Source organism: Rhipicephalus microplus, chromosome X, assembly GCF_043290135.1.
Source record: "Rhipicephalus microplus isolate Deutch F79 chromosome X, USDA_Rmic, whole genome shotgun sequence".
Taxonomy (NCBI): domain Eukaryota; kingdom Metazoa; phylum Arthropoda; class Arachnida; order Ixodida; family Ixodidae; genus Rhipicephalus; species Rhipicephalus microplus.
This window is the reverse complement of record NC_134710.1, coordinates 156,508,729-156,532,438: the sequence shown is the minus strand read 5'-3', so window position 1 is coordinate 156,532,438 and position 23,710 is coordinate 156,508,729. Positions and strand designations below refer to the sequence as shown.

At 43.7% G+C, this 23,710-nt stretch overlaps 1 protein-coding gene across 1 annotated transcript in view; it reads right to left on the bottom strand.

Annotated features, from left to right (window-relative positions):
* The window catches only part of LOC142775124 (endochitinase-like), a 37,320-nt gene extending 24,575 nt beyond the window's left edge, over positions 1 to 12,745 (bottom strand). Inside the window, exons 1-2 of the mRNA XM_075876471.1 lie at positions 12,588 to 12,745; positions 8,712 to 9,008 (exon numbers count right to left, since the gene is read on the bottom strand). Of these exons, the coding sequence (XP_075732586.1) occupies positions 8,712 to 9,008; positions 12,588 to 12,745 (455 nt within the window). The remainder of the gene's footprint in view (positions 1 to 8,711; positions 9,009 to 12,587) is intronic.
* Between the last annotated feature and the right edge of the window lie 10,965 nt (positions 12,746 to 23,710).

The following is a 23,710-nucleotide window of genomic DNA, read 5'->3' as shown; positions in this document are numbered from 1 at the left end:
GCGATCAAGCACATGGTTTCAATCAAGAGGGAAGCGTCTATCTACCGTTTTCTCCCCCTCCCCCCCTTTTTTTGAAGTGCTCGCATCCACTTTTGTTTTACACCATCGCTCCTTATTTAGTACTTTCAGTCTTAAGTGTGGCTTCGTGCAGCTCCAAATTATGCGTTAGCGACCTGAAGCGCGAAATCTTGCGGCCTCAAGCACAGACCGAGACACTACTGCACTATTCCGTTCCCTTCTCGCGTAATTGAATTCTGCACAGAAGCTATAGGCCTCTATACTGCCTGAGATTTTTCACGATTATCTGAAACCAGGCTGTGCCACCGCTGAAAAATTCAAACCGAGGCTCGTCAGAGTAACATTGCAAAACCGCTTCGGATGCAGCGGCGCCATTAAACCAATTATTTACATGTGGTTATCCAGCAATGACAAAGTTAGTGATTAATTTTTGACATGAGCCAAAAGACAAGCCCTATTAGGTTCTTTCCTAACTTTGTCTCTCTCTCTCTTTCTTCGATTTCACAAGCTCCTGCTCGCTTCCTATATGATGGCTGAAGTTTCGTTAATGGATATTCTGAAAATAGTGACATCAAGCTATTCAATTAGTGTTGCTGATATTGTCAGAGTGTGGTTTACTAACATTAGAATGATGTAGTGTAATCACATATGCTTTGTAACGACGCACTGTGTCTCACTGCTCCTTTGGGGTCGAGAAATGCCAACATTATAAGAACGTTACCATCACTGCCGCTTTGCACAAATTATTTTTAACGTGATCGTATTAAAAAGCTCGTTTCGCAGAAATTATGTAATTCCCGTCGGCATTGTTGGTTTCAAACAAGATGCTGAAAGATGAAAATAGAACCTAAGCTATCTGTATGGAAAGCAGGTGTGCCACAGTGACGCAGGTGGCTGAAACAGCTTCGAAAAAAAAAGTATACAAATTTCATGCAGTTCAACTATTCTTATGCATATTGCGTGGCCAAAACGTAGAAGCGCACCAGCAGTCAAAATATGCTATATATGCAACGTGTGGTGAGTTGAAATGTCCACTCTTTACATATCGCCGAGGCATAAATAATCATTATCAGCAGCAGCACTGCATCATAAGAGTGCAGCATGACACTCACTTATTGAGCACTTTGCAGCTTTACTTGTATTAGGCATTCTCGTATACTTTATAATGGCCAATTGTACGCGCACAGACGTTCTTTCGCTTGCGGCGGCGTTGAGATGTCCAAGAAGAAACGAAACTAGGCTAGCGATTGATAAATGCGAATTCAGGGCGAACGGCGCCCGACTACGCTATCGCGTTTTAATCTTGAAGGCTAAGGTCAAGCGTAGTATAAAAGTTTTTTTTAACGAGTTATCCTACGGCAAAATTTTATAATGTCAGCGACTATCAAATCGGGCAATAAGCGCAACTATAAATGAAGACACGACATTTGCAAGCATATTTTTTTACCTGTACGTCACAGGGGTAACTGACTCACTGAAATAATCCATTCTAGACTTTTGCCTATCTTTTTGTACAAAAAAGTAGCCGTTGTGTTCAGACGGAGAGCACGAGAAACGCAACAATGCGAGTACTGGGATCGTGTAATGGTTAAGGTTAACGCCCTAAGTATGAACCGATTATCCGAAGATATCGAGCTCTGTTACTTGCAAATAGTTCGAATGGCAGAACTTCGATCGCAAGTTATCATGAAAAGGTGGTCTAGCGGAGAAAGCTTGAAATATTTCGAAGTTTTACAGGCACGCTGTATATATGATGAACAGCCCGGAAGCGCGTGGCCTCACGGGTTCAAAGGTAGTGCATGGCTTTGAACCATTATTATTTGAAGAACTAAATATTATTTCGTTATTGTTCGGTTTTCTCTGCGCGAACTGCGGCCGCTTTTTCAGCGAAGGTGTTTGCTGCTCTAGAATAATTATCGTCTTTGTTTCAGAGGTTTGCTGACCGATTGCTGGTGCTTTTCTAGTTTTTGTGTAGCTCTCGAACGGTTGAGGATGTTTTAGTCGTGGGTTTTCATTGTTTGTTGGGAAAAATGCGTATTTGTCTTTTTTTTGAAAAAAAAAAGTTGAAAATTTTAGGGTAGTCCCTGAATGTACGAGCTCTACTGTATAATGGCTTTTGTTTGCTTGACCTAGAGACAGTGTGATCGTTGCAACCTTCTAGTTTACAATTGGTTTTGCACTGTGCAACGTTCTTTTTTTGCCTGAAAATGTGTGTATAAATGTATGTATGTGTGTATTTGTTTATATATCTATACTGTTCGTGTATGACCAAAACATGGTAATTGATCTGTATTCACCGCTACCATGCGATACATGTAACTTTCCCTTCTGCCCTCCTTCTTGGTCCTTATAGGACTGCAGTATGTAATAAATAAAATAAACAAAAAATAAATAAATATTGGGAATCATATCGAAGTGAGAGAAATGCGTTAAGTAATGGAGATAAGGGCTAGTGGACGCTATGCGCAATCTTTGAAGTCATCAAGCCACGCGCTCCCGTGTTGCAAATTATGTTTAGCGCGACTGTACACAAGCTTTTGCCGTTGTCCGTTTTACTCGCAGATGAATATGCGATATAACAAGAGCACAATCACGTTTGGCAGCTTTTTTTTCCTAATGTGTACCCAACGGGGATGTGCAAGGAGATGGTATACGCATCACTGAAGGGGACATTTCTTTGAAGAATGGATTAACCATTAATGACAAGTTGTTGTGCCCTCGTGTACACTGGTGAAAACGACCTTCGTTATTTTATGGCACTGTAAACCCTCAGACTTCTGGCAAATTGCAGCTTTAAAAGCTCTCAGTGACACCATGCGCATTGCACGTTTGCTGATATTGGCAATTGACGTGCGTCAATCTAACCTGTTTGCATAGTTTGGCCATTTATTCTAGACTTGGACGTGTTGTGTTCCGTACAACATTTTTATTTAGTGATGACTGATTGACGGATAGATTTTAACGTCCCTAAACCACGATATGTTTGTGAGAGACGCCGTAGTGGAGGCTCCGGAACATTTAACCACCTGGGGTTCTTTAACGTGTACGTATTCGATCTACACAGACCTCGAGCATTTTCTCCTGCTTCGAAAATGCGGCTGCGGTGGCGGGAATTCAATCCCGTGACCTCCAGGTCAGCAATTGAGCACCATATTTACTGGATCACCGTAGCGGCTGTCAAACTTATCGCCAAAAGCATAAAACTATCCTATCGTAAACCGATAAGATTGAACCACAGTGTTACCGGTGCTCTCATGACGTTTATAGAAAGCAGCCCTAGTTCTGTTTAAAATGACATTTTAGGTGAAGTGGGATGACTCAGGCTCCACGAAATGACGCGAAGCTGTCCGAATGATGAAACACAGTGTGCGCGACTTCCTGGCATTCTGTAGACACTGAAAACAAACTGAGTGCACCGCTCGCGAATGGCGTATTGCTGTGTTACCTCACCACGGTTGTTCGGTACCAAGTCAGTTGATGTTTTCCCCAGCTAGCATAGTGGACCGAGTTATCACAGAATCATCTTTGAAATTTTTTTCTGAAGGTTTTTTTTTTCTGCTCATTCTTCTCTTAAATATAAGTCAGTAATCTATATGTTCATGCCTTTTCTCATCGCAAGAAAAAGGTGGGAAGCAGTTTTGGTATTGGTGTAGTGTTTTCCGCCAGTAATAAGTTAGGTCGCATCAGCGTAGGAGTTGAAAAGAAAGTTGAGGGTGGCACGAAAAGATAATATGGGCGTGATGTCAACCCTATGGGCAGATAGCTTGAGTGTGCAGAAAGGATGGTGTATTGTATTCCTTTATATTGTGTTCAGTTTCAGTTTTCAGTTTTTATTGAGCATTTTTTTCACAGAGTTGTGGAAAGAAAACGCAAGGATAAGAGCAAAAAGCTGCTATGTTAGCAGCTTGACGAGGCTCCTCCCCTTTTCACTTGGCATTACAAATCCGCAGAGCACAAACATGAAAAAACAATTTGGCGTCAACTTTCGTACTTCAAAAAATTAGGAAATAAAAAAGGCATAAAAAAACATCAGTTTCGGGTTTGCATAAAATAAGCGAACCGCAAAGAGAGAAAAACAACAAGTAAAACAAGAAAACAGCGTACGGTCAATCGTGAAACAATGCACACGTTTCTAAACGGCTAACAAAGTATTAAAAAATGATTAGAAAACGTTTACAACACTGGGTATGCGAAAAGCACAAGTTTTGATGTACAAGAGAAACACTGACGAGTGAAATGTTACATGTTCTTGAAATGTTACATGTGTTCGAAGTGCTTTATCGGTCAAACGGGGCACTGTTTGAATAATGGACTAATGGATCACATAATCTCGTTGAACAGGCAACCAATTTCTAATGTCTGCCTGCATTGTAAAGATTGTCAATGCCATTTTTACTGAACAAAACGAAAGCGCTGTTGAAGCTAGAAGACGGGACCACACGGGAGATTGCGGAGACCTTCTTCAGTCAAAAGACCGGTGACAATTGTGTAGAAAGGTCATCAGTGAAATTGCATAAAATGAATATTTGCTATCGAACCGACAACCTGTAATCACCCCTCTGCTAAGATTTTAAACGCTCATTCTGGTACTCAGCATTGCTTACAATGACGCGCATAACAGCTGATGGCGAACTGCTGTGGTTCTTAAAAATTATGGCAACACCAAAAACACGCAGAATATTAGCGTTCTGCGATACGGCTAATGCCAGTTACCGGCATACCCTTCTGTATGAAAGAAATTTGAGCAAAATAGGCTGAACGTGTTTATCTTCCAACTTTTTATTCTGGTCCACTTACAGAAAACCAGTTTTCAATAGTGTTATCTCCTCACACACTGGAGACAGTAAAATAATTACAATTGAACCCATTTTATCGCCCTAATGGTTGATTGATGGAGTGATATATGAGGCTTAACGTCCCAAAACCACCATATGATTATGAGAGACACTGTAGTGTAGGGCTCCGGAAATTTCGACCATCTGGGGTTCTCTAACCTGTGCCCAAATCTGAGCACATGTGCCTACAACATTTCTGCCTCCATCGGAAATGCAGCCGCCGCAGCCGGGATTCAATCCCGCGACTTGCGGGTCAGCAGCAGAGTACTTTAACCACTAGACCAACGCGGCGGGGCTTCTCGCCCTAAGGGGACCATATGCAGAGGGAATTGATTGATATGTGGGGTTCAACGTCCCAAAACCACTATATGATTATGAAAGACGCCGTAGTGGAGGGCTCCGGAAATTTAGACCACCCGGGGTTCTTTAACGTGCACCCAAATCTGAGCACACGGGCCTACAACATTTCGGCCTCCATCGGAAATGATATGCAGAGGGAAGGTGCGCTAATAACACGCGGCACGACTATTGCTGCCTGTGCAAGCTGGAAGATTCAAAGCATGGCTGGTTCCTCCATCATATATGCACCACTAAAACACGAAATTGAAATGTGTCTTTTCAGAAGTAGTTGATTCTTCATCTCTGACATGACAGGTTGTACAATACATATGGGTGTTATGCAGATATGGCACCGTTTCATATGGGCGCACCCACTTTGACGCCTATAATGGCACATTTTCGTCCCTACGACTAGCGCCCATGATCATAATTTATAAGTTTTAACCCCTTGCGACAGCTGAAGTTGTTAACATATACTTGGGCACTGTATATGTTGAATCCCGCGCAAAGGTGGCTTAAACAAACACATAATACGCGTTGGTACTTGATATGCATGCCTTCAAAGCGTCGTGAAACGCTAACAGAAACGCGACGCGTGTTGTATCGCCCCGCTAGCCTGCCCGTGATTTCTCACAGGACAAGCTGGGAACGTCGCGCGAGAGCCAGGCGAGTGTTGTAGCGCTTTTTTTTTTGCATGAATGGATGTCATGAGCAAGGCTTGGGCTGAATTTGTCAGCTCTCAATGTGTTTGACAAAAATTGCACTTATCGTATTGGAAACGCGCTGAATGAGACAGTAGCTACTGTGTGTTGCCGGAGCTGGTCACGGATGCCACGCATTACTGCATTCTACCACATCCAGACAACGACATTACCCTGCGAACCAAGGAAACTGTCAGGGCAAAGCGTAAGAGACAAAAGGCCCGTTCGTGTCGCATCCTGCCTCTGTATAAAGGTGCAGGTTCCCGTATGGAATCCCGGCCGTGGCAGCCGCATTTTCTGGGAAGGCGACAAATGCTTGAAGCCCATGTGCTTATATTTAAGCTCGTAAAAAAGCCCCAGGTGGTCAAAATTTTAAGGCCCTCTACTATGGCTTATTCTATAATGATATTGCCGTATTGGTACGTTAAACTGCAATAGTTATACGTTTGGAAATATCGCGCTGTGTGTTAAACGCCTGTCAGCTATCGTTGCGGACCCAGAGGTCGTAAATTTAACTCTTGTCAACGATGTTTCTTTAAGTTTTTTCTTTGCCATCTGATCGAGTTGATTTTGGTGACGTATTTCTGTTACGTAAACACGTTACGAAAGAGTTGGTAGACCTCTGCTTAAAACACTTTTATGCTAAACACTGCTAAACGACATTTTGCACGTGGATCACACTTCGTGATACCAAAACACACAAACATTTTAAATATTGAACAAATTATAAAACTTAAATTTATATGTTCTCTTTCTGTTTTCGCGTCACTAACAGCATTTTAAAGTGGTCTTGCAACTATGAAGTAGTGTTTTGGAGCGCACGTTCTTGCTATTAGTTTTCAAGTTTGTGTCAGTGCCTGCGTGCCGCGTTTTATTCATACATAGTGTTACTCACGCAGTTGTGATTGTGCGGTGGATTAGCGGAGTTATGGCGATAAAGCGAGAATTGACGTCGCCTTGACGCTTGTTGCTCTCGAATTTTTCGTGAATGAGATAAACGCAGTGAATGCAAAATAAGATAGTATCAAACGGCGACTCACCTGAGTTTTTTTAAAATATGGGAGGGAAAATCCCTAAAAGAAAGTGAGGAGATGGCAGGAAAGAGAAAAGACGAGGTTGTGGAGAGAGAGAGATAAGAAAAGGCGACTGCCTGTTTTCACTGGGTGGGTCAGCCCAGGGGTGCCGTCTGAGTGAAGCCGGGGCCAAAGGGGTATGTTGCCTCCGCTGGGGGGAGGGGGGGGGGCTTGAAGTTTTAACCACCAAGCGTCGGCTTTCAGGATTCCCTCTTTCGCGTACACGGCAATGCCACGCATGGCTAGGTGCGGGGCGGAGTCGAACCCCCCCCCCCCCCCTCTATTGGCTCGGGTCAGGGGTGTCGCTACACATTAAACGCCTGCTTAGGCAGACGCCCCTGCGGGGCTTTGGAGCGTTAAACACTAATCTCATTTTCATTATTATTATATTATAAACATTAAACACATAGTTTGGTCTGATAACTAGCCTTAGAGACTCCCTCACATCACAAGAGCGAACAAGTGCACACAAAAGAGAAGAGGCCCAGCGAAGGCCTGAGAGTCCAGCACACACCCTTCACGTATATATAGCAGGCACGCTAGCGAGCATCCCTTGCAGCGCACTCGCAGGTGCAGCCGTGTTCGATAGGCGAGGTGTCTATAGAAGTCTAGTAATTAAGGCCCCATCATAAAGACACTCATGAAACCCACAAACGTGTGACGCACGCGACAACTCACAGAGTGTGCGTGCGACAAGGCATATCTTGCGACCGTGCGTCGTGCCACTGTCAACACCAGCATGTCGGCGCTGGGAACACGATGCGGGCGTTTGAGAGTATAGCTAGAGTAAATATTTGTCGTTCATCATGTGCTGGATATGTATTACTGCTAAATATAAAAAAAATTTCAAGAAATACTCACAGGGCGGCCCATGGTGTTTCGAGGTATTCCCTTCGATTCATCAATTCTGCGCACTGTATGCGACAGCAATCTCTTAGTGGCCGAGAATTACATGCGGGGCCTTCTTCTCCGAAAAAAGTCTTTGCCGGAGTTACTGTTTTGCTATGTGTGACTGCGCCTGGACTCCTTCATGAATAATGTCCCCTTTTGTCTAAGGACTTTAGAGCGCGTGTCTGCCGGGGGTATATTTAACGGGAGTGCGAGATCATGAACGACCCTCTTATTGCGTTAAAGAGCTTGTTTCGCAGAAATGCTGCTGTCGGTGTCACTGGCGACGTCGGCGTTTATTGTTGAAAGCGAAAAAGCAGCGTTGGCTGTGAGCAACAATTCGAGGTGTATGCGAATAAAAATAAGAGTGCAATGGTGGCTTCACTCTGTGATGTCAGTAGGGTATAATTCACGTGACGTGATTAAGACACAAAGTATCCATTTCTGGATGAATATCAGTTTACAGTTGTCTTTTAACCTACTTTGCTATGCAGTCGCGTACCCGTTTTTCCTTGTCTCGCAGGACTACCTCGCGCGACCAACTGATTTCACTTTTTCTTGTGCATTTCCGACTGTGTGCTCTAACGGAGCTAACAGTGGCTGACCGACAAGCTCGAAATTCTGATAGGTTCAGTGCGTATTGCTGATATTGTACGCGTGCTTTATGAAGAAATGAGTGGTAAAGAGGTGAACGTAGCAACAGTGAAGGTGATACAGAAACCACTTTCTCTTCGTTCAACTTGGAGTGATTTTGTACCCCTTGACAACACTCTGGCATCGTCGATTTTTTGCAACAGTAATGTCAATCCACCATGCCCAATTTTGTGTTTAGCAGCTTCAGAGTATGGGCCGCGTACCTTTTCAAGCCTTCCTCGAGAAAATCGTACTTTGGATGCTTGCTACGAATGGTGGTGGACGTGCCGTTGAGGCCGACATAGCCGTAGACGACGTCGTCGCAAAAGTTCACTTTCAGGTCTTCGATGGTGAAGTTCATCGACGGCCGGCGCTCCGAGACACGATTGTTGTAGATGCAGAAGACACGGCGCCCATCGGACAGCGGCCGCAGCCGTGACTGCATGCCATTGGGCAGCGGGCCCGACAGCGCGATGGGCCCATCCGCCTCCTCCTCCATGGTGAGATCGTGCACAGCCGTCCTGCAAAGGACGTCCGCCGAAGATAATGAGAATCAGTCGCCCAGAGCTGCAGCAACCCCTCTCTCCTCACATTAAAATATTGACCAATTGTGAAATTTAGGCTAGCTCGCGTGACACGTAATGAGTATGACAGGGTAAGAATCAGTGACTCAGCACTGCAGCACACCCTTATCCCTCCCCCCCCCCCCAAAGAAATTCGAAAAAAGTCAAGTTTTGGTTAGCAGGTGTGACGTCAGTTAAGGCGTATAAAAAGAAGTCTTTGTGGAAGCATATTCGATTTTTATTGTAATGCCGTGAAAGCCTGTGCTTTGAAAGACAGATATCCACAGCGCTGTGTATGATTATGAGTGTCGGCATTATTTCTGATATCTTATGCTGATGACTGCGATATGGTATTAAGGCACGCCTTAATGGGCGACTTCGAATTAAATTCGGACACAAGCACACACACACACTCGTTACATACGTACACACACACGTGTCTTGCGAACCGTTCCGCGTTGCCTGGGTGTAGGTGCGTTTAACGTGACATTCTGCTTGTCAGTAATGGGGTATGTAACATGCCGCTCGGCCTTGCTAAGGGTGCACCCAACGTTTTTGTATGAGCGCGTGCATGAGTATTAAAAGGCAGTACTTATTCAGGGGAACAAGTCCTGTCAATAATACTGGCGGGTCGTAAACTGCTTCGAGAAAACGACTTATGAATCGTTAACGTATCCATACCGTTGTGAAGGGGGTCGAAGGAGCAGGTGGAAATGCGGAGCCGATGGAGTGCAACATGAAATCGAGTATTTGACGGAAATCCGTCTGGATGGGACGAAACAGGACGAATAAAAGCGAACACCGACCAAATTAGTTTTTTTTAAAGAAAAGGTGTTTGGAATTCCATACGGAAGCCTTGTTCGCAAACTGTGTCAGCTACCAGGACTGTAACACGTACTATGTACCAAGACTTGCCTGAATGAGCATACCACAGTGGGTACATACCAGCCAAAGAGATCGTCTTTACGGGCATAGGTCTGGAAAACGCGGGATAACTAATGCACGTCGAAGAAATGTCCGAGCAAAGCAGTGTTTATTCGCAGCGGCCACGAAGATTTCCTTCTGAAAAATTTGTAGGTTTTTTTTGTGGCTGCGTGCTACAAAACGGTCAATTTTGCTTCCTTAACCTTTCCGCTATCTTGCGGGGTGCCAAAGAACAGATGCGCACGATGCATAACGATACTTTGAGGGATGCCCCGCCCGTGGGTGTGATTGGAAGCAAGACGTTTACAACCATGCGTTCACGTAATAGACTCTTTTATGCCACCGCCAAGGCAAATTCTTTTACTGTGTATACCTGCGTGTAGTCCGCGAATGTAAAGATATGAAGGCTATCTTGCGTGAAACCAAACGTATTCTACCTTTCGTGCTCTTCTTGTTGAGCATTGTAATAAACAATATCTTTTTGCATAATGAACAAAAAAATTTGAAAAATATAAAAAGATATTTCCTTGTTTTGATAGTTTGACAGATTTTTGGTTATCGTGCTTGGTTTCCCTGCCAAGCAAACATATTTTCACTGAATTTCAGCAAATATAAACTACTGTTTGTCAGATAATCCTAAGTAGCAAGTGAGAAGCAAAGAAGGCAACAGCTTGTTTTAGGATGTTTTGACGACTGCATACTGTTGCTATAGAGCGAAATAACTGTGTGTAATGATATATTGATTTGATACGCACCAGTTTGTGGTTCTAATAATTGCCACCTCGAAGCCGCCAACCTGGCCATCTGTGGCGACTCAGTAATTTGTCTAAGCTACTATCCCAAACAATACGCAAAGAAAATGATGCATTTGATGCATTTCATGGGCTACACAGTGTCGGTATCCTTGGTTGTGCATTAGCACAAATATGAACGCTTTGGTGAGACTTCCTGTCTACCGTTAAATTCGTCAGCGCCTACGGTCAGAACGCGTGCATGGCATTTCGCAATGATAACTTTCCACATTGGAAACACAACGCAATTTTAGAAAACTTCACCCGCTGTCGAACCCGACACGTCAATGTTGAATGTCAATCACTACGTTTCCACCATCGTGAGAGAACAGCGCGTTTGTTATGTGGAAACAGTGCTGCTGGCCTTAGACGTCGTAGAGTCCCCTCACCATTACGCGAGAAGTTGGTGTATCGCCAAAACTGAACAGCCCGTGGTTCAACACTCGCCCTGTATGCCATGGAAGTTTTTAAATGGCTTACTTCTCTCACGCCCAAGGTTTGGTTCTCTAAACTCTTGGGTGGTAAGTGTTATTTGTAAATATTATTATACTTATTTTTAAATAAAAAGTTCTCTTAAGCTTTACCACAATACATAATACTGTAACGCTTGCCATAGAATGGTACTGCCGTCTATTGTACTCTTTAGTTGAACAGCGCACGGCCGAGAGTGCAATGGGAACATTTAAGTTATGTGTTTGGTATAAAAGGTCCACTGAAAACTAAATTTGCACTTGATTGAGCGGGCCGCTCGTAAATTACATGAATAGTTACGCTTGATTTTTAAAAAATTCTTTCCATTGTATATATTTACACTGGCGATAATTCGAATATTATCGCCAAACTGAGTAACCTCATGTGAAAACCGGTGTGAAGTGCTGTGGTATAATACGCACTTTAGCAATTAACAAAGGACTGCTCGAGTGCTGAGGACACTTGTAAAATTGAAATTGCCAGCGAAAAACCTTGTGGCTACTTGTGGTAGGTAGCATACTAACGGAAGCTCCGCCAACTTGGCTTTCGCTGTGCTGCCACAAAAAGTTCTTCGCCAGGTGCAATCATATAAACATCTCTGGTACGCTAACTCAAGAAGAAGCTTGGACAATGCGCTATAGTTTCTAAATGGAGACATTGACCAAGAGGCCGCCATGTTGCCGTATACAAGAAAGGGCCTCCAGTTTGTCAATTTAGTTCTAGTTAACGTAGGTTTTGTGCAGTTTTTGTCTGGTTTCTTTTGTGGAAAACCCCTTAAATACAGAATTTGACACGGTTGTTCGTGGCTAACCAAGACTGAAGAAAAAGAAAGAAAATGGTGTATCGATTTCGACAACAACAAATGGTGTGCCCTGAAGTGGACGATGCCCTTTCTTCGCCAGAAACAAGGTACCTCGGCAACAGAAACAGACACGTCGCAGGGGCGTAAGTCCTGCTAAATCCAACGCAGTATCTGGCTCAGCACTTCTCCCGAAATTATAGAGCGCATCTCGGTGTTACCTTCGTGGCGAAGATTGAAATTTAGAAGAGCTGACACACTTTATTAAGAGGGGCAGCCCAATATGTCTGCAGACACTTTATGGGTGTAAAAGTTGAACTGAGGCCGCTTGTATATTTAGAGAACAAAGGTAAAAACGAATAGAAAAAGGGAAAAAAGCGCTGCAACCCACGCCTTTTTTCAGAAATGAGCTCGGTAAGCAGGAGATCCGGAAATTTTCCTCGCTTGGCCGGTGCGCGATGTTTGTTCTACGGCTTAATCCTGCTGTCCAAGCAGTTAATTATACGCAACCGCGGATTTCGTGCCGTACGACTTGGGTGTGCGTTGGCTGACCTGTAAAGGACGACGGCCGTGACGGCAGCCAAGCAAGCGCCGGCCACAGTCAGGACTCCGATGAAGGCGAAGATGAAGACGGGGATCCTGCGCTTGCTCAGCACACGGGGAAGCTTTTCAGCCCACTCGGCAGTTTCTGTCGTATGCGAGCATTCCATGTCTGCTGCCGGGGACAGGTGACGGTCACTTGTTTGCCTGCTTGACCTTTTACAAGTGGCTCGTACCCGCTACAGGGCCATTGGAACCGGCAGTTAATATAATGAAAAAAATTCAGAGTTTAGATGAAGAAAATATAAATAATTGTTCTGTTAATGATTTTAAAATTATAGAGTTTTGATATGCAATACCATGAAATTAGGCTGAAGGAGTTCAAAAAATTTGTTGCTGTGCCGTGGCTGATAAAGACAATTATCGCATTATAAGAAGGCACGAGCACACTAACGTGGATTCCCCACGAACCTTGTACGACTATTCGCAAATTAATATAATGCGCGAAGGAAGCATGAAGGAAACCGATCATTAAACTAATAATTTTATTGGAGCTTGCTTGAAAAGAAAGCAACTTTAATAATTTAAATTGACAATATAAGTACCGTGTGCTAAGGACTGAGCACTCATCCACGCTGCAGGAACTTCTATCGCACAGTCTGCCCCATAAATCTTATTTCACTCTCTCTTGTAGTGATATAAAAAAAGGTTCACGGGTGGAATTAGTTGAATGCTGAGTATTACTGCTTCATTACGAATAGTTGGTTTTGATTTTCGATCGTCATATCTTTATTGTAGGATGCCCAACTCCACTGTAAAATTTAAAGGACATATAAACAAAGTAATGTTTGTGGTTAGCAGATGTAATTACGCATGGCTTGGCAAACTATGCCGCTTCTTGCAATGGCAGAGATAACGCTTAATCTTTTCATTCGCCGTTTGGCACGTGTCCCTTCCGCTTCATTCGCGGCTTTGGTTGAGCTCTACGACTGAGTAAATATTATCCCTCTCAGAGAGATATGGGCTTTCATTTGAACACACACAAAAAAGCAGAAATCTCGAGTTACTTAGTTCGCTTTTAGATACCAGTGTATACATAGTCAAAAAATCTTCTCTGCGACTAACCGCACGACAATGCAGAGTACCTCATAAATGTGCAGAAAAAAATACAGCGGTAAAAAAGCAGCATTAAACAAACGAAAGCGATAAGGCAATATTCTTGTTCTTTTCAGGGTGTTTATTTTATATTTCCTAAAGGACTCGCGAACTACCTCCCATGCTTGATGGAAAAATACAAACGACGGAAATCAAGCGCTACTGTGAACAACTCTACTAAGGCAGTCGTGCGTAGCAAGGAGAGTTTATCAGCGTAGCGCGAAGACGCCGCTTTCTCAAGTGCCCTTTCCTTAAACCCTTCACTGTGCTCGCGCTTTTCAAAGGGCCGCCACGCAGCAGATTTGGCTCACAAGGTAGATTGCGGCTATATTCCGATAGTTGGCATAACACCATAGCGGAATTCGGATCGCATGACCTTTTTGCCACATTGTGTCTTTGAAATCACCGGTGTGGGCTCCTTCTAAATACTGAGGCGCTTGTAGCGACATGGCGGCATGGCTGCTTCGTCCAGGCCAAAGCTCGCCACTGCCCTGTATGGTCATGTGAAAATGGGCAGAGTAGCTGCAGGACTGCCTCGAAGCCCAGAACGTCAGGGAGCATTACGCGTTGAACTTTGGGCTGGTCAGAGTGATGAACGACGCCGTAAAAAGGTCACGATTTACTTTCCAATAATGAAATGCTCACAATTCACGAGAGTAATCCGAGATGTGATGAATAATAAACACTCTCTAAGGCATTTCGATGCGTTTTGCAGCGTTTTGCCCGTCATACAAGCCCAAATTCAAAAATAATTCCGCGTTGACACCAGGCACCAAATGAGCCAAGCTTTATTTATTTATTTTCAATACTGCCAGTCTCATTTCGAGACCATAGCAGGTGGGCGTACAGATTGTACATGCAGGTGGTACATTAACAGCGCAGAAAATAGAAACAGGAATGTAGTGAAATGACAGTCGTCATAAAGTATAAGAGCGAAAAATATACAAAGTGTTTACATCTGCAAAGACAAAGAAACCATCACCAAAAAGAAGAGAAATTTCGCATGAAGCGCAGTGGTACACAGGCAAACAAATAGCAAACTTCCAAACACTCCAGTTAACACTTGTACACTCCACTAATACGCTTTCACTGGTGGCGCAATGCTTCTGGTAATGCGAGTATTGCCGCATTAAGAGAACATATTTTCTAATTTTAGTGCAAAGTCGGATACCGATTTCGCACTAGTTATGGAGGAATCCAAACAGTTCCATTCTCTTATGGCAAGTGAAAAAAAGGAGTGCTTGAACGTGTCATTGCGGTAAGAGTACTCTTTCAGTGTGTGTGAATGTTTGTGCCTAATAACGCGGGAGTCTGACGGACGGATGTACACTGATGGGTCAATTTTATAATGGTTGTGAAGTAGCTGAAAAAGAAATTTAGGGCGCGCTTGTTTTGCTCGAATCGCAAGTGTTTGGAGGTCAGAGCTGGCTAACATATTTGTAGGAGAATCAGTGCGCTTATATTTGTTGCAGATGAATCTTGCTGCCTTCCTCTGTACATTTTCGAGCTTTTGAATGTTAGTGACTGTATAAGGAAACCATAGTGTGTTAGCATATTCTAATACCGGTCTTACGTAAGTAGTAAAAGCTAAAAGCTTGGTTGAGTGAGGGGCCAACCGAAGGCATCTGCGAAGATAAAAGAGCTTGCGCAGAGCAACCGAAGTAATGTTAGAAATGTGCGCATCCCATCTGAGGCTTGACGTTATCGTGACGCCTAAATATTTGTGCGCATTCACTTTTTCAAGCCTGGTGCCTTTAATGCTGTAGTCATACTGGATAGCTTCTTTTTTTCGGGTTATCGTCTTGCACACTGTTTTTTTGGGGTTAATCGACATTTGCCACATGTCGCACCAGTTGGAAAGATGGTGTAAAGAATCGCTTAGTGCAAGGTGATCTGAATGACTGTTAATTTCTTTGTAAATAATGCAGTCGTCGGCGAAAAGCCTAATGGTGCAAGAGATACTGTCTGTGATGTCGTTAATAAAAACAAGAAATAACAAAGGCCCCGAAACGGAGCCTTGTGGTACTCCGGACGTAACAGGCAAGTTTTCTGATGGTACTTGGTCATACAGGACATATTGTGAACGATTAGTTAAGAAGTCCTTAACCCAATTTGTTTTCGATTGGTATGTAGCTAGTAGTATAGGCTAATAAAAATACTTAAGTGGTGTTACTGACATCGGAGCAGCTTCATGCACGGATACAAAAATTTGTCCGAAGAGAATTTCGCCCATTTTTTATGGGTCACCGACACCAGCTTTTGACACCAACCCTAGCCGAGTAAATTTTTCCACGAGAACTCTGTGAGCAATGTTGAAGTTTTACACATGAAAAGGTAGACATCCACCCGCAGCTATCACTGAAATATAGAAAAGAAGAAAAAGTACATTTTGTATTAGCTACAGAAGTCAGCCAATTTGAAATGTATATCGTTCTGTCGCGTGTGTCAATATAGCCCACTTTTCATTTATATAAATCCTAGAAGAGAGAATAATTTTTCGTTTTTTACAAAAAAAAGATTGTTTTGTAGATTTGTATTTTTCCGTGTAATCGTTTTCGTTGGGAGCAATAGTAAAACTTTAACAAACGAATTTTAAAAATGAATACTTTCTATAGAGATATCTTCGGTGAAATGTAAAATATTTGAATGAGCGCTATTTAAATGCGGAATCTGTGGTGTTGAGGTCTTCTTCATGAAGGAACTGTTTCTGGCCTCATGCGCAGTAGTGACCAGTGTTTTCCCACAACATTTTATTCACAAATCGAAAGTGACATTTGTAGATTAAACAGAAGAAGCATACGCGCTGTGCTCGAGCAAGCGCCCTGCAGGGGCCTGGCACGCGCAAGCAAGAACGCCTGTTGCAGCTCCGTCAGACGCCTGGCTCCCAATTCAGAGTCCGCTATTTCATCAGATTTCCGAAGCACGGACACCCGGGACGCTGGCGTAACCCGAACTATGCTTGATGCTGTGTCTGACCCGACCGTATTCTACAGATCCAAAATATCATTTCGGCTATCCTGGAAATGGACAAAATATTCCATTGACAATACTCATTATCACAAACGGGCACGAGCGACGTTTCAACAACGTCTCAGATGTTCGATTGTGGAGTTACCGCCTGCTGGAGTATACGGCTTACCTCGTTGGGAACTATCCCAGCCAGTGCCTGTCAGTCAACCAGCTCCGTTTGACGTTTCATTACCATCAGTTCATCCTCAACTAAGACCAAGTGAACCATGACATCTCGGGAACGGAGAGAGCGGTCAACGTCTGCTTGCTCCTCGTGTAAATTTCCATGCGGCACAGGTTCCTGTCAAAAATCACTTTGGAGCTTCTTACGGCTAGTCTCTCTGAAGAATGTGGCCCTGGTGCGCCTGCATGTGATGGCAGTTTTTCTCTTGTCCAACTACTTGCAGCGCAGCTTTCACCACGGAAAGTAGAGCTGAAAAAAAAGAGGCAAAATTCAAGTCTAAATACCCAGAAAACATGAGGCCCGGAAGATCTCACCTCTTCTAGAAACGACTGAACAAAGGGCAAAGGTACTTTGGCTCCGGACACTACAACATGGCCGAAGCCAAAGGGGGGGGGGGGGGGAACGGCTCCATGGGTTCCTTCCGCCACCCTATAGAACTCCGCGGGACAGAACATCCCCACAGTGTAGTTGCTGCAGCCACGGAAGACGTTCCTCGTTCAGAGCTAGCGGACCACGAGGCTTTCTTCCTGGGAAGTTGAATGTGAAGCTGCCCACCTTACGAAACTCTGGGTGACGTACCCAGAGCATCCCCCGCTTCAAGACTCAAGTGCAACACGTGGGGGACATTTAGATGAGAATGTTCGTTTGCTTCTCGTAGATTTCCGTTATATCCGTCGCGAATCGGGTGCCTTGACTTATTTTCTGTGTCCATAAATTTAAGCGACAGTTTATTTTATTATTAAATTATTTCCTTCATTCACTTAGTTATATCTTTTTTAAATTTTATGCGCTCATATTTTGCTGTGTATGTGTTAGCCCGTTTTTTTCCCTTTCTTCTATCTACGTTTGATGACACGTAGTGGGATGGGCCCAATACACAATAGAGTTATTCCAGTCAGTAGTTGATGAAGTTATGAATCGCGCAGTTGTGTATCGCTTTGCAGCAATGAAGTAAAAAAACACCTTTTCTAAAAAATGTTGTTATCTCGTCAATAATATTGACTGTGGTGTTTTGTAATATTGGTAAAATGCAATGTAGAAAAGACTTTATTCATGTTCTTCAGGGCGTGAACTAGCTGTAGTACCAGGCCGCTACCACGTCGCGACTGACAGGGCGATAGCCGGGGTCTCTCACGTATACGCCAGCGGGCCGCGCTGGCAACATTCAGTCCCGCAAGCGCCGGGACAAGGAAGGAGGTGGAAACGGCGAAGGGGAACGGAAATATCTGCAGAAATTGTCACCGAACAGCACCATTTGAAAAAACGCCTGGCCTGCGCGGAATGCACTACACAGTCACAGGGAAAGCTAGAAGAACGGCCTTTTAGAGCTTTTTTTAAACGCTGTGTAGGTAACTGCTGCAAGCACACTGGCTGCGTACCCACTACGGCATCATAATAATAATTCCTGGGTAGTTGGCTGGTATTCGCTATGCTATCCTTTGTTATCTTTAGAAGCGTGGTATCCGATAGACACCTGCAAGGAATTTTGTGAAAAATTTTCATGCAGTGGCTGACGACGATAAAGATTTATGCCTGAAGTGGGTATGCGTGACAGTTAATAAATGATCAAGAACAACCTTTTATAATGGGTTAGAGCATTGGACGACTCACTCGTTGCGCTATTCGCATTTTGTGATGCCTGGTTGTTATTTTGCTGTTGTAAAACGCTTCATTACTCATATTAACGCGATTTCTTTCCCGACATCAAGCCTGCCTAAGGCTAGTTTGCGAAAGACTCCCAAGCGTGGTAAGTGGTAGAGAACTGAACTGGCGCGCAGCGAACCCGGGTTCGAGGCCCCCCTGTGTTCTTTATACTAGGTTTTGTTTCTCATTTCGTGCGACAGTGGTTACGGACACTGGCGACGGGGGCGGACAACTACGGCGCTGCGCGTGAGCGTGACTCGAGTTTTCATCTCATAACAGGTTTCTCTGTAGAAAAAAAAACGGCCCTATTTCTCGTGTATAGGTCACATCTGAAGGATATTCGGCGGCACGATTCCAACATGTTGATTCTGATCGCGTTGATGATCTAAATAAGGACTCCGATTCAGAAATGTAGTTCTTGTTTCACGGTGTGCCTCAACACATAGTGATCACATGAGGTGCCGCACGAAAGCAATGAGATCGGTCATGTGTATTCTTAGGTCACGAACTCAGATAGATAGATAGTACCAAGTTATTATATACAGAACAATTTTCACCCCGTTTTTTCTCTGGGGGGGGGGGGGGTCAAGAGTGAGAAAAAAATGTGGCACGAGCACAGGCATCTGCGAGTCGCCTGTTTGACACCCTATAGACCAGTAGCCTCTACGCCACGTCGTGGGTACGATGGACTGCCCATAGTTATATAGCTTTATATATTTCATTTACACACTTCTCTTTACTACCTTTGTAATTGGTTTCGAATGGATTCTTGCCTATAAAACAATAATGCCAACCCTAAGATTTATACCTGAATTGAGGTATTCTCTTCCTCTTTCAGGGTGATGACGTCCTTTTGTGTAATTTTGGAAGTTTTCATAGGCTCTGGAAAGATAGCATTGCACAGCCTATTGACAGATCGTAAATACAAATCACACTTCTTAATGGCGAATAATTTTTTGCACACTGCAGACACTTTAAGCATCTCTATTTACATATCTATTTATCTAGCCGCCTACGTCTGCGAGCTCTCATCGAGAAATGAGCTCCTTAACTTGGGGTCGACCCAAAATTAGTGTGGTAGATGAGGATGTTTGACGATTATAAATGTATAGTCATGACATAAGTGGTGTGAAAGCACGTCTCGTACGATGTCAAACATTTTCCTCTCGACACGTATGGCACATACGCGTATACCGCTGGCTGCGGTATGCGCCGCAGGTGTTTCGCAGTTTAAATCTATACCGAAGAACGGCTCGAGTAGACATTGGTAATTTAAACGCGACGGCGTTAAAAAAACCCGATATCAGCAGCGTTGACCCGACAAATACAATGGATGTATGTAATATTGTTCTAGCAGGAGTCGAACCCGAACATTCTGCGTGACAATAAAGTAATCATAGCACAGAGCCACGCTAGTTCTCGGAAGTCCTTTGGAAAAAGAACCAGTGTAAGCGTAATGTTGTGACAAGTTCATTGAGATTAGAGTGCTGGCCATTTCATTGTATAAACTTTACATATGTACTGTAATGAAAATTCCAGCCATAGTATATAGTGGGTGACATGCTCTTGCAGAGGCACAGGACACAAAAGAAGTACATGTGCTATCCGTCTCTCGAGTGCACGGCCAAGCGACGCGTCTGGCAAGAGTCCTGCTGCTCTACCCCTACGTGAAATAAATCTCACATGGACTTCTAAAAGGACGTGACGATTGGCGGAGGTGCTGGGTAGCCCTCACGGATGCTGCACACTCTTCCAGAAAGTCGCTCTAAAAGCCCTCTGGCAGTCAACACACTTGTGCATCGGGCCAGCCGCAGAGTCAGGGGAATACCTCCAATAAGGTGTATAACTGGGCTATATGGTAGAAGATCATTTTACCGTTAGGTTAAGTAGCGCAGTTTTTAACATAGACAAGAGGAATAAGAAGAACACCCCACTCGCTACACTCGCAACAAAGTTTATTTCAGAAAAAAGCTTCATATACAGGGTGTCCCACGTAACTTTATCCAGAGTTTCAAATAATGCCGGAACACGTAAGTACGCGCGACTAAATGCATGTTGCTCACCGTTTCCTGCAGTTAGTTCGACTATTTTTTGTGTTCGCAAGTATTGTTTTATTAGATAATTTTAATCAACTAACTTTTCAACAAACGAAGATAAATAAAAAGTTTCCATGAAGAAGTTGTAGATTGATTTGCAAAACGTTCGATTAGACAGTTGTGAACTTTATATTTGTTAAGTATTAGCGTTCTTCTGCTAATTGCAAATGCCCGTGAAATACAAAAAAGTACCGCGTGACAAACCCGCTCGCGCGTTGGTGCGAACGATGATTCTAGTGCTCCCTAACGTTCCGCGTACGAACGACAAGCTTACCTCGCAACGGTTCATGACAGCGATAAGCCTTAACAGCGGTTATCGTTTTTGTGGCCGATAGCAAAACGTATTCATCGTAAAGCCACCACCATCATTGCGGCCCTGCTGAGACAGCATAATGGGGCGAGTGCTATGGTCATTCGTACGCGCAATGGTATAGGGAGCTCTATAATTATTGCGCACACTGCCGCACGGGCGGGTTGGTCACGTGGTATATCTTGTAATTCACGGACATTTGTAATTACCAGAAAAAAAAGTAATACCTGACAAATATAACATTCAAAACTGTCTAATCGGACGTTCTGCAAAAGCGATATGCATCTTTCTCATTGAAATTTTTTATCCATCTTCATTTCTTGAAAATTTAGTTATTAAACATATATATTTGAACAATATTTGAGAACACAAAAAGCAGTCCGGCTAACTTATGGCCACGATGAGAAACATGTATTTGGTCGCGTCGAGATTACGTGTTCCGGCATATTTTTAAACTTAGCCTAAAGTTACGTGGGACACCCTGTATTTGGGCTCATGCTGACGCCCAGCGACACAGAAGAAAAATAACAGGCAGTGAAAACGTATCCTATATTACATTTTGAGCACTGAACAATTAAATATCGTGGTACATGTGAAAATAAACTTAAAGGGCCACTCACCAGGCTCCGAAAATACAAAAAGTAGCGCAATATTTTTTGCTTATATTTCTCGTCCTCGCCCCGCCGTGGTGGTCTAGTGGCTAAGGTACTCGGCTGCTGACCCGCAGGGCGCGGGTTCGAATCCCGGCTGCGGCGGCTGCATTTTCGATGGAGGCGGAAATGTTGTAGGCCCGTGTGCTCAGATTTGGGTGCACGTTAAAGAACCCCAGGTGGTCTAAATTTCCGGAGCCCTCCACTACGGCGTCTCTCATAATCATATAGTGGTTTTGGGACGTTAAACCCCACATGTCAATCAATCATATTTCTCGTCCTTCTTGACACACTACTGTGACGTAGACAGTAGTTCCCGTCACGTCTACTGGGCTCTCGATTCGTCGATATACGCAAAATATCAAATCTTCTTTGTCTCCTGCACTGCTTTTCCATGCAGCCGCCCATCCGTTCTTCGTTGTCTCGCATAAATATTGTGCACAAACATCCGATCAAAAACCATTTTTTGTATTTACAACTGCGCAAGTGGCGACAACGGCGTGCAGTTGAGAAGCGCGAAATGCTCATAGGCTCTAGTGCTTGGTGCTGACATCTTTCACGTGCATTCATGAACCAAGGGGCGTGGAGGATGCAGCGTGTGTATGAAGGAGAGGAGAAAATCACCCCCTCTTCTTTAAACGCGGGGTGGCGAGTGGCCATTTAACTATGCACACGGTTTTACCCTAGAAACACAGAATGCGCAAACGCAAACTCAAGCGATAAAACGAAGCATGTGTTCCATACGATTTAAAGAAGTAAAAAACAAAAAAAAATAAAAAACGATTGAGAGTAAGGTGCAAGGCATTCAAGTACAACTATCACGTGCTGAACACAGAAGTCGGCCACAGGAACCAGTGTTACAATTGTGTTCGTGCGTATTTTGAACGTAATTGTACGTACTTTTAAATAAAGCCTTTCTAGGAAGGTGGTTTACTGACGACTCAATGAAACCGATCATTGGCTAACGAAGCAGTGTTTTTTGTGTTAAATGCTTCTACTATTTCCCTGGTAAGTGGCTCTCCGTGACGAAAAATCTCTGTGGTGTCACCAAATATTGGCACGCAGCCATACTGAAAACAGTGTTGTTCAGGTGGGAATATTTATTTTTTGCTAAAGATCTCTCATCTTATGACAGCCTGGTGTTCAGGCACCGACCAGTATGGCCATGTAAATTTTTCGCACAATTGATTTGATATGTGGGGTTTAAGGTCCCAAAACCGCCATATGATTATGAGACGCCGTAGTGGAGGGCTCCAAAAATTTCGATCACCTGGGGTTTTTTCACGTGCAGCCTTCCCACACGACAAGGGTAAAGAATATACAACCGATAATATGCATAAAACAAACTTTGTTTTGTGCTTTATTTTGCATCTGTTAACATTAGAACTTTCCATTAGAAATTTTGTAGTCCAATTTTTTACAAACTTTACCAAGCTTGTTAAGTGCCGTAGCACAAACCAGGACTACCATCTTCGCTAGTACAAGCACTAAATTTCAGCTTACAACTTTTGGTATTGCTAAACTCACAATGCCCGTGGCATTGTTACGCAACTCTCAAGAACTGTTTATACGAAACATATGCGACTGTTCAGCATACACGTCTGGGCGTATAGTATTTTCGCATATGTCTAGCGTAATTTCGTAACGTTTCGCTCACCATAACAATTGCACCACAGTCCCCTTTTATCCGCATGCTTCGCATGACATGCATTGCCACGTTGCGTAGATTCTTGGGAATGTTTTTACAAAGGCTATTAAGATTGATAACCTATGCTATTTACTTCTTTTATTCACTAATGATCTGAAGTTTTGTGGGGACGAGCGAAGGCGATAATTATATGCATAATACTGGGATCAAGTGAAACCTCGTCGTCCTAACTGCTTAGCATGTACGCGCGTACGTATCATTATATGCACCTTGTGTGGTTGCTGCTCAGTGAAACGAAAAAAAAATATTGTCTTCAAACGCACATGCAATCGTGCCGAATAACTGTCGCCGCGTACCTTTACCATGCAAGTTCTCCATATCTAATAACTTTTAGACCAGCGGACTTTCACGGAAAGATGGATAAGGTGGGGCTGACATT